Genomic DNA, 11,655 nt, shown 5'->3' on the forward strand with positions numbered 1-11,655 from the left:
CGATAATCAAGTTTGTGAGCATTGTAGGGACGGAGGAAAGGGAAACACGCACAGCCAAAGACACAGAGACATGTGTAATCAGGATGTTTATGGAGAAGTTTGAAGTAAGGTGATAAGTTTCCAAGAGTAGGACTAGGGAGCCTATTAATCAAGTAGGCAGCCGTGACAAAGGCATGATCCCAAAATTTTAAGGGAAGGGTGGACTGAGCAAGTAAGGCAAGACCGGTTTCAACAATGTGACGGTGTTTGCGCTCAACTAAGCCATTTTGATGATGAGTATGGGGACAAGTAAATCGATGAATAATGCCTAGCTCTTGAAGGTACTTTGTAAAAGGTCTAAATTCACCCCCACCATCACTTTGTACTGTTTTGATTTTGCAATTAAACTGCATTTCAACCATAGTTTTGAATTGAATGAATTGAGGCAAAGTATCAGATTTGAGCCTAAGAGGGAAGACCCACACAAACCTAGAGTAGGCATCAACACATGTCAAAAAATAAGTGAAGCCACCTGAGGATTTCTCAGGGGCAGCCCCCCACAAATCACAAACCACAAGTTCAAAAGGATGATTATAAACCGTATTAGATAAAGGTGCATGCAATCTATGAGATTTACCCAAGCAACATGCATGACAGAGATCACCACTAGGCTTAGATGGGATAGGGATGTGACAAAGCTTCAAAACTTCTGTAAGTGCATGGTGATGAGGGTGACCTAGGCGTGAGTGCCAGAGGGCATACTTGCTGTTGGAAATAGAAGGTAAAGCATTAAGAGCAGCAACATTAATTTCAGGAAATTGAGAACAAGCTGAATCAAGAGCTGAATCAATCTTATTATTAGATAAGACATCAATACAAGGAGAAGTACAATCATTGAGAGTAATAGACCTAGGATCACTATTACATGATGTACTTAAATTACAATGTACTGAAGAACTGGAACTAGAACACAACTGAGACATTTGGGCAGAAGGATTGGGAAACTTGTATAGGCCATCAGCACCAACACAGCCACGCAGAAGAGTTTTAGAAGAATCCTGAGATTTTACAAGACAGAATTTAGGGTGAAACTCAAAGAAAACGTTATTGTCTTGTGCAAACTTGCTGACACTGATAAGATTCTTAGTTATCTTAGGCACAAGTAATAAGTTGTGTAAGGTGAGAGGCATGTTAGGGCAAACAGGTGATGAAAAAGACATAGAGCCTACAGAGTTTATAGACAGACCTTGGCCGTTACCCATATACACATGCTCGGATCCAGGCAATGAAATCGAATCAGACAAATTTGACGTCTCAGGTGTGACATGGTGAGACGCACCTGAATCAGGGTACCACCATTGATTGCTGAATGAGGGATCCACACCAGTGTAGAGAGCTTGAGGCTGAGGAGGATGCTGAGGTAGTGGCCTAGGAGCAGCATAACCAAAGGACGGTTGATACACAGAACGTGCAGGCATCATGAATGGATTGAAGGAAGCTCTTGGAGGAGTAAACGAAGCTGCAGAGTAACGATGATAGCAGATAGAGGCATCATGTCCAGATTTGTGACAAATCTGACATTGAGATCTACCAAAGCGACCTCCACCACGGCCAAACCGACCACCACTACGGCCAAAACGACCTCCTCGTGAATTGTGACCATGGCTCTCAGCGTGCGCAGTAATATGACTAGTACCTTGAGGAAACGACTCTGTTCCAATGACGGATTGCTCAGAAACAGCTGATGAACCTACCGGAGCTGCTTGAGTCAGATTCACCGTCGCCGGCTCAGGGAGAACAGCCTTACGATGCTTCTCAAGGCGCGATTCATGCGCAAGAAGACTTGATTCAAGCTTGTCCAAAGAGTTGAGATCTTCTTTGCTATTAACGGCGGCAACTATAGGATCATACTCCTCAGGTAGCGCATCGAGGACGATCTCAATTAGGTTACGCAGCGGAACTGGATCTCCAACTGAAATCAGCGAATCACTGATTTCGCGAACACGAACCATGAATTCCGTAATCACGAGCGATCCTTTCGTGAGATGACGCAGTTCCGACCGGAGTTGACGAGCTTTGGTGGCGAGGAGAGTGGCGAAGTACCGGTGAACTTCTGTCCAAACCTGCCATGAGTGACGACAATCCACCAATTTGGGAAGAAGAGAGTCAGAAATTGTTGAGAGAAGCCAAGTGCATATAAGTGCATCTTGTTGCTCCCAGTCAAGGTAAGCTGAGATAGTTCCAGTGAGTGCAGCGTCTGAGTTAGATGAAAACTGCGGTGGAACAACTGGTGAAGTGACGAAGCGTTGAAGCTTGTGACCACGAATGACACCATCTATCTGTTGCTTCCACTGTTTGAAATTCTTATCGTCAAGCTTAACGGAGATCAGATGCGAAAGCTTGACCTGAGAAGAAGGAAAGGCACCGTCGCTGTTAAACGGCGACGCCATGAAAGAGCACTAGATCTGGATCGAAGAAAAAGATGAAGAAGCTCTGGATACCATGATAGAATCTCAGAATCTGTTAGAGAGAATAATTGGGAAATTCATATTGTATTCATTCCATAAAAGAATTACAAGAGAAATGCTTATAAAACACACAAGTGTAACAAACTATGCCAGCTCAGCATAACTGAGTGGCTCAGATCTAATCTAAAGGAAAAGCTCAGATTGAATCTAAGCTACCAGAATATGCAATATAATATATAACTCTATCAAATTTTCACAAAAGTGATACTTAAAAAAAATATATATGTGAAAAAATTATCTTTATAATTTATATATAAATTAAAATATGTCTTTTTTTTAAAATAATAAACTTTTTGAAAAAATAATTTTTGTTTTACATTCTTATTATATCCCACTAGTTTTATTAATAAATAGAAAAATTATAAAAATTCTTTGAATCATTAAATCATAATTCATGTTATATGAATTTAACTCTTTTACTATATAAACAATAGAAATTCATTTGTTTATTATATTAAACATGTGTTTTTTTGCGAAAAATTCTTTTATTGCCACTCTCACCCATAATAATAATAGGAGTAACAATCACTGTGTGTTTAATATACCAATGAATGTATCCGGACTCCATATAGTCCAAATGCTATGGTAACAAAAGAAATTCTGAAATTGCATCTCATAATTGAGACTATTAAGTAAAATTCATCATTACAATACAATTAACCTTAAAAAATACAAAACACCTACAAATGATCAATTCCAAAGCCTTGAATTGAAGTGTTCCATTATAATCCAACACAAAACCAATTTAGCGGCTAATTTTTTTCTTAACAATATAAAAATATAATTAAATACTCTAATCAATTAATTAGCCGGAGCAAGATGATCAAAAGCTAATATACGAATCAAACCATCGAAGCTAACGCCGCCGTTTCCATCGCCACCGCCAAACCTAATCATAGCGTTTATATCTTCATCGCTGGCGGCGAAACCAGCCAAAGCCATATAATTCTTCAAATCTTGATGACTAACTTTACCGTCACCGTCTCTGTCCATCACCTTGAACACATCTTCCATGGCCCCACACCCTAACGGACTCTTTTCTGCGTCACCGCTAACCACGCGCTCGAATTCCTCGTACTCCACGAACCCGCTCATGTTTGTGTCCGCCACCGACATCATCGCACCGATTGCGTCGTCTTTGACGACACCCCTGTTGGTGGCGTAGAATGAACGGAGATCTTCGCGGCTTATTTTACCGTCGGAATCGGTGTCGAGAACGTCAAATGCCGGTCGGAAATCGGATGTGGGAGGTTGTAGACGGAGGCTCCGGCCAGAAGGACACATAATGTTTGGTTTTTGTTTGTGTGATTGGGTGGTTATGTTTTGAGCTATGGTTAGTTTTGGTTATAAACGTGTGTTGAATATATAGGGTTGAGTGGGTTTGGGCTCCGAGAATTTGGGGGCCCACACAGTATTTGTGAGGCATGCAGTGATTCTTAGTCGGACAGAATCACGGGACTTGGGCAGCAAGGTTTTGGACTTTGTAAAATTTTCGAGGAATGTGTTGGTTTCTTACGTATGTCGTGACATCATTGCTCTTGTTTGTTTCGGAGGATATGCTTCTATTCTACCGTCGACAACACTCCTTGTGGTTGTGTAAATTGCTATGCAATGCTCCCTTTGACTAAACGAGAGAAAATGCTATGAAGTGGTGGTGGTCAATACTCACGAGATACTGTAAGTTTAGGCATTCAAAATAAGAAAATGATGTGTAATTTTGATTGGGGAATTCTTTCTCTCAATGATCTCTTTTATTTAGAAAAAAAAGTTTGTTATAAATTTGTGTTGCATGAAAATACTCTATTTGTGTTGCATGAAAATAAGATGACAATGATCAGAAAATGTTATTTGATTATTCTGTTCTGACGAAGCTTTGATTTCGATACGATAAATAAAGCTAATTTATAATGTTAGTACTCCAAGCTCAAAGTAGTATAGAAAATGAATGTTAAAATTTCAAATGAGAGTGAGGTTATTTGAAAGTGGTGTGTTCTTTCTCCTTTTATATAGAGATTTATTTGTAACTGAAATATGCAGAGAAGCCATGAGACGCGAATGACCGTGGGATGAATTTGATGGTCTTGATTATTTTCACAAATAAATGGGAAGGGCTTATGATTGTTGACTTTACCCGTCGAGGAAAGAGAAATAATAACAGACATATGCTCTATATCTTCACCGATCGTCCACATAATTTCCCTAGGGCGTTATAATGTCACCTCAACAATTGCAACATAATCTCAGCCGTTGATAGTGGGATATGATCATGTGGCTTTAATTAGTTTAGGGAAGTTCAACGGGTACTCAAAAGGACTTTATTCCTTTTGTTGTTCTACTTATTGATTTTTGTGAGAAGCTTTTTCTTTCTCTCCTTCATTCTTGGGTACTATGGATGCGTAAATTGATCATTTACTTGGGAAATTTTCGCTTGCTAGTTTGGTTTTTTCATGCTTGATTTCTTATTCATACTTCTCGAACTTGGATTTTGAGTTTTTGTCTCTTCTCCTCATTCTGTCGTTTTTAGGGTTTCCTTGTATCTTAGGACTTATTTGTATAACTAGTACTTTGTTGGGTTTCGTCTTCGATTCTATAAGCATGGCCATTTCTTCGGTGTCAACTAAGAGGGTTGTTAAAGACATTTCGAGAGTTTGGGTAAGTTCAAACATCTCAGGTGTTACATCCTTCTTCTATCTAGACAATGTCTTTTCTCTAGCTTTGACGGGTGTAGGTTCATCTGAGAATGAGGTGTCATTCCTCCAACTTAAGATCAAAGGGCTTGTGGCCAATATAATGGATATGTTATCCCATTTCATGAGTGTTTATTCTCTTTAATTAGTTATCGTATTCCATTTAATGAGTTTGAGGTTAGTGTCCTGAATCATTTGATGGTTGCTCATTCTCAATTTAATCTTGTGACATGGGCCTTTGTAAAGGTATTTTAACATTGGTGTGAGTACAAGGGTAGCAAACCAACGTTGGCCTTATTTTTTCACCTTTTCGGGGAGCAAAGTGGTTCGAAATCTGCAAATGGCTATGGTATAATTTCTCTACGAATGTCTCTTAAATATTTTGAACCTTATATTGATAGCATGAAAAACTTCAAGGACTGTTTTCTCCCGGTGGTCCCCTCAACAATGAAGCTCATTAGAGAATACATAACTTGAATCTGGAGGCCCTTTCTTCTTGTATAAATATTTTCAACATGTATTGGACTCAGGGTCACTTTCTTATCGAAGTCAGGCTATATCGTTATAAGGACAAAGATTTGTCCCAGGAAGAGTGGTACTTAAAAAGTCAGCTTATGGCTTTTTACTATGAGCTTTGCTACATAGGCGAGATGGTCCCTTTTGATTATGCCTCTAAGAAACGGTTAAAGAGATGAATTCAGACTCGTTGGATTGTAGATGTCAATTCTAAAGAAGAGAGGAAAAATATCTTCGGTAGGTCGATTCTAGGATCACACACTCCCATATCCCCCTCTTGATATTTCCTGAAGTTTTCCTCTTTATTTGCATATACGATAAAGAATGAGGACGCCATACATCGATGGAAGAAAGAAGTCTAAGTTGTTGTTGCCTTTGTCGAAATTCCGAGAATACCTTCTATTGGTACGCTTGTTGGTACCCATCTGCTCAAGTGGGTGGGCATGTTACCTAAGTGGTCCCTCGGGGGAATGAGAATATGAATTGGGCTTATGTTGATGCTACTTTGGTGGTTCAGAATCCCCCCCCCCCCCCCCCTGTTTGAGAAAGGGAGGAAAAGTTATCCCTAATCCCTGAATCTGAAGAAGTTAGAGATGAGGCTCAACCTCCCAAACACCTTCGTTGGTGTAGTTTGATGGAGAAAATATCTTTTCCTCAAAGAGATGTTGGCTCTATCCTGTATGATCGTCTGTGTCCGAGGACTAGCAGATTTTCGAAGAGGAATAATCTTATTTCTCTGGGCTTCCTGACAAGGCTCGTTGGGCCGAGTTGGCCTAAATAACTTACCATGTTCAATAGGCATTCTCTATTTTTGCTTTTGGCACTATTAGTCAGAAGGAGGTTTTCTTGCCTTACCCTTTTGTAGGGAGAGGAAAGGTTGAATAAGAAGGTTGGTGGCCTTACTCTTCATAGGGACTGGTGCTTATAGGCGGTTCAAGACGTTTCCAACTCCTTCCTTGCCATATAAGTTACCTTAGAACCTTTAGGGTATCCTAGTTCTTTGCTTAAAAAGATGCAACAACTAGTTCAAGTGATAGTTGATAAGGACGAAGCCCTGATTAAAGTGAAGTGGTATCTAGAATCTGCCCGAAAGTGGACTGGGGAATTGGAGAGCTTTAAAGGAATATCAGGATAATCACTAGAAGACCAAGGTTGATCTTACCAACATGCGTGGAAAAAATCTTTATCTTTGTAAAGAGTTATCTAAATCTTTACAAGAAAGTTTATTCGTGGTTGGGGACGGTTTTGAAAATGAGCTAACGAGTTGAACATTTTTACTCGACCAATCCCATTTCTTAAACTTAGGTTTATCTCAACCAGATGATTAAAAACGAACATGTGGTTCCTTAGGATAAGTAGTTTTTAGGCTAATTAATATAAGCGTGATGTATGTAAATCTTGACTTGTAATGTATAAATATATTTCATTTATTTGTTTTTTTTTTGTGCTTAACTCATACCTTTGTTGAAGAGTTTGAGTCTTGTTTCTTAAAATTCGTGTTTGTGCTTTATTGGACTTCTCACGTGATATGGAACTTTGTGCCTCAAGGGACAGATGTCAAACTCGATGCTTCGACAATAAGTTCGACAAGATACACCAAAACCACAACACGAACAAGTAATAGATGATGAAGCAGAAAAATAATAAATAGCACAATCAATTGTTTACTCAGTTCGGTGAAACTACACCTACGTCTGGGGGGCTGAGTCCACAACCCAATAAAGAAAACTCATTATTAGTGGTTTATTACATTTAGACTTACAAGCAACAACAAACCATATGTTGTTCAATGCCTCTTCCTAACCTTGCCCAATGACTTTCTATTTAGAATCTCCCCCTAAATATGAGAACCTTTTATTAGCCAAGAAAATTCAATAGACAAACTTGACAAAGGAATCATCTAGAATTTATGCATAAACACAAGGCAAGATTAAATGCCTTTCGACCAAAGACCTTGAAGGAAAAACAACAGCGTTCGACGTTGAAGAGTCTGGTATGATACTTAGTGAAATTTTCAAAGGATTTGGTCATTCATCAATTCAACAAGTTGAAAGAGGTTCGACTAAAGCATATTCAAATTTTAAACCAGATACCTATCTTTTGGTCTTATCCAAAATGCCAAGGACACATGGAGATCAATCGAAGACAGACATAACATGCAGATGTGACATGACGGACAGAAGGAGATTGAACGTTGGAGATTGTTTGTTTCGTAGTATTATAAATAGGAATTCTAGTATTATGATTCATGGGTGGCAAAATCATTGTAAACTTCAATACACACTTAAAGTACTTATAATCAGGCGAGAAACGAGTTACTGAAGAAATGTACTTGCCTACCAATTTCTTATTTATGCAAAGGAAGTTCTTTTCCATTTAATTTACTTTTACTTGCTTTATTTACTATTCAAATCACTAATTTCGACCCAGTCAAAATCATTTGTTACATTCACTTTCAAACTTAATTATTTTTCTAAAATAGTCAACACTCAATGCAAGTAATTCCAGCAACATAATTGCACACTTCCTTTCCCAAAATAGCACAAACTTGCCATAGGATTTACTAGTTTGGTCCTTCATGCAATAAATTTAAAACTAAGTGATTATTTACCAAAAACACCGGTAAAAAAATTTGCACGCCCAGTGGGATATGTTTGTGCAATTTTTTGAATTATTTTTTTGAAAAAAGTGTTTGCATTTTGTTTCTATTGTTGAAAATTTCACTTGCATCTAATAATGTTGTATGCATTTAGACTTATATATGCTTGAGGAGTGGTAAAAATTTAGTCGAAATGATTTGTCATAGGAACACCTCACTTCCCTAAAATAATGCTCCGGATACTTAACAACCTGTGGCTCCGACAATTGGAACCATAAAGAACGTGAATCCGATAGGGACTAATGAACATATCCTCACCCCAATAACGAGTGTGACGTTGGTGCCAATGGTTTCATCGCGTATGGTAACAAGCATTCCAACTACTCTCATCCCTACATGTATTCCTATATGAGATCCTAGGCCTTCTTATATGCCAGGTTTTATAATGCCATTGGTTTCGAGGGTTTTCCCTTATGGTATGAAAACTGCAATGATGGCATGCTTGTAGAGTAACATTTCAATGTATGCAGATAATAATGAAACAATAGTGTCCCCTTTAAATACATATGTGGCATTAGAGTCTACCATTAGCAACCATAGCCGAGAGACATAATATGGAGGAACTGTGTTTACTCTCCCGAACGTGTCCACCATAACAACGAAGTCCATGTTGTCCATAAGACAACAAACGGATGAAAGTAACCATGAGATGGTTAATATGTTGACTCAGTAAATTGGTACAATGTTCAACCCCCCAATTCATAACACTAACCAAAGTTACCAGTTAATAGTCAATCAAATGGGTCGAATAGCCAATTTTTTTGGTGCCCTTCAGGCCCAAACACATCTTATTCCTCAAATTAGGTCAGTCATGTGTCATACCCTAATTTTGCACCTAGATTAGTAAATCGATGCATTCATCATAATATTTGCATCATATACATATTATGGTATGCATTTCTTTCAACATAATGCTTAAATGGTCAACCAAAATAAAATTTAGGTTTTGCATACAGACCGGTTGAATCGATTTTCAATTATGCATAAAATTAGCAGGCAAAAATTTTCAAGATCGGGCTTGCAAGTTGCAACTGTCTGTTTTATTGATCTACAGTTTGCATAGTTTAATCAGGTGTGCTCGCTCATTTTTTTTGCACCCGTTTACGTTCGCATTTTAATCAGTCTAAACATTTCCATCCAGACATTTTTTACTACAAAATTTGATCTACGACTATCTGTTTTCCTGAACTTTATTTCGCGTTGATTATTTTAATGCATTATTTTTATTTTATTTTGCACATTTTTGTGTGTTTGATTTATTCATTTTAATTTATTTTATTTTATTTTGTAATCAAAATATCAACAACAACAAAATAAAAAATAAAAATAAATAATCAATGTGATTTTTATTTTTTTTATTAAAAAATATTGCATTTTATTTCATTAATTTTTAAGACTCTCATTTGATCACAAAATATTTAAGGGGGCATTGTGGGAATTAATCAAAATAAGTAACCCGAAGCGCATACTATATATACTACTTTGTTGGACCAAAGTGGATGACCAACATATCAGAAGAGGCACTACAAAAGCTAATACTCTCTCTCAATATTTAAAAAGCCACCAATGAGATTTAAGAGGAAGAAAAGATAAAACTAAAGAAAAAAGATAAATGAAAGCTTCAGTAAACACAAAACTTGATCCATTCATCCCATTCACGTAATCACATAACCAAACACGCCCTTATTTTTCCATTACCTTCAAAACATGACTACCTTATACCTTCCATCATAAACACCATTGTATACATTCACCTTTCATCTCACAACCCATACTACACATATCACCTCTTTTTTCTCTAACAGTAACATAATAACCATACAATCTCACATATTTCATTCACCAGGGACCTCTCACAACACACCTTATATTCTTCATCCAAACTTCCACTCCACAACTGGTCAAACTCTCACCACAACACAACATCATTACAACCACCAAAAATTAATTTCGATCACCATTTTGCTCCGACCATCGGTCAACCAACGGCTACATGAACCGCCTTTTATGCACATAATAACCATCATTCCAAACTACATAACAACCTTCATAGTAACTAACAGTAGCGCCTGCATTTAAGGCTAGTCTCTCTCTCATCTTTAATTCCAAAAGTGGATAAATGACAAAAAAGGAAAAGTTAGAAAGGTGAAGTAGTGAGCAGAGCAAGTGGTATTCTTATTCTTCACTTCACACCACCAGAAACAACTCGGACCAGCCGCGTGACCTCTCTCTACGTTCACTTCAAATAGCTTTGACAACTCCGCTTCAACAACTCGGTAACACTCAATTCGATAACGTTTCGGCAGATTTTTATTTCATTATTTTGTTGTGTATTCATTGTTAATATTATGCGTTAGATTTCGGTTTGAATGTGTTGATTATTATATTTGTGTGTATGATGTTGGTTTCTATTTGCGTTACGTGTAAATCGGCTCAGATCTGCAGGTTCGACGTGATCCGTATGCCATGACTCTGCTAGATTTTTTTGCGATACATTGATGTAATTATTTTTTATTTGCATCTGCTTCTCTTTGTTGATTATTATCGCGCTAAAATTATATTCGAGCACATTGCGTATATTCAACTTGATTTGTTTGTCAACATCGTGTTACTTTACTTTTGTTTCATTTGTGATGATCGCATCTTGCATTAGCAATTGGTTGGTTATTTTCTATTGATTTATGTGCGACATTTTCAATTGGTCGCCATCACATTTTAATTCGAATTTGTATGCACTTTTGATAGTTTAGCATAATGATAATTCACATTTTCTTTTTGCTACTTTGCACTTCCGACACATGAGTTTTGCTTTTGTGATGTTATATTTTGCCGCGTTTAATTCATTTGCAATGACTGCACTTTGCGTTAGCAACTTGTAATTCGACTGATGTTGACATACAACGATTCAATTTTGTTACATTTAAATCGAATTTAAATTTTGAGTTTAGCAGGTTTGCATTGCACGTCCTTGCGTTACAAGAAACTCAATACGCGTCCTCGCGTTATGATATTTTGATTTGTGTGCTTTGTGCTTGTTTACCTTTCAATTCTATTGTGATGAATACACGCTTGTTGTGATTATATTGTATGAACATCATTTATCTTATTAGATTGCGATTCAAATAGTTTATGGCATTATGTTACGCCATCACATTAGAGTTCGCGTTATCACGCTAGTTGTCATGCCTCGCGATGCAATTAGCGACTTTGTGTTACGATTCTCACTTTTCATTTATTCTTCAAACCATTTCACCACCGATTCAAATAAATGTCAAACCATTTCCTA

The 11,655-nt window shown here is 37.5% G+C and overlaps 1 protein-coding gene across 1 annotated transcript; it reads right to left on the reverse strand.

The window, feature by feature from the left end:
• Nucleotides 1-3,105: 3,105 nt before the first annotated feature.
• On the reverse strand, nucleotides 3,106-4,260 carry LOC127073172 (calcium-binding protein CP1). Its single transcript, XM_051014295.1, has one exon. It carries the CDS (start codon nucleotides 3,789-3,791, stop codon nucleotides 3,309-3,311), a length of 483 nt encoding a protein of 160 aa, XP_050870252.1. The 5' UTR covers nucleotides 3,792-4,260; the 3' UTR covers nucleotides 3,106-3,308.
• Between the last annotated feature and the right edge of the window lie 7,395 nt (nucleotides 4,261-11,655).

Source organism: Lathyrus oleraceus, chromosome 4 (assembly GCF_024323335.1).
Source record: "Lathyrus oleraceus cultivar Zhongwan6 chromosome 4, CAAS_Psat_ZW6_1.0, whole genome shotgun sequence".
NCBI classification, from domain to species: Eukaryota; Viridiplantae; Streptophyta; class Magnoliopsida; order Fabales; family Fabaceae; genus Lathyrus; species Lathyrus oleraceus.

Coding starts and splice junctions, on each gene's coding strand:
- LOC127073172 (XM_051014295.1), bottom strand. CDS start 3,791: ATGTGTCCTTCTGGCCGGAGCCTCCGTCTACAACCTCCCACATCCGAT.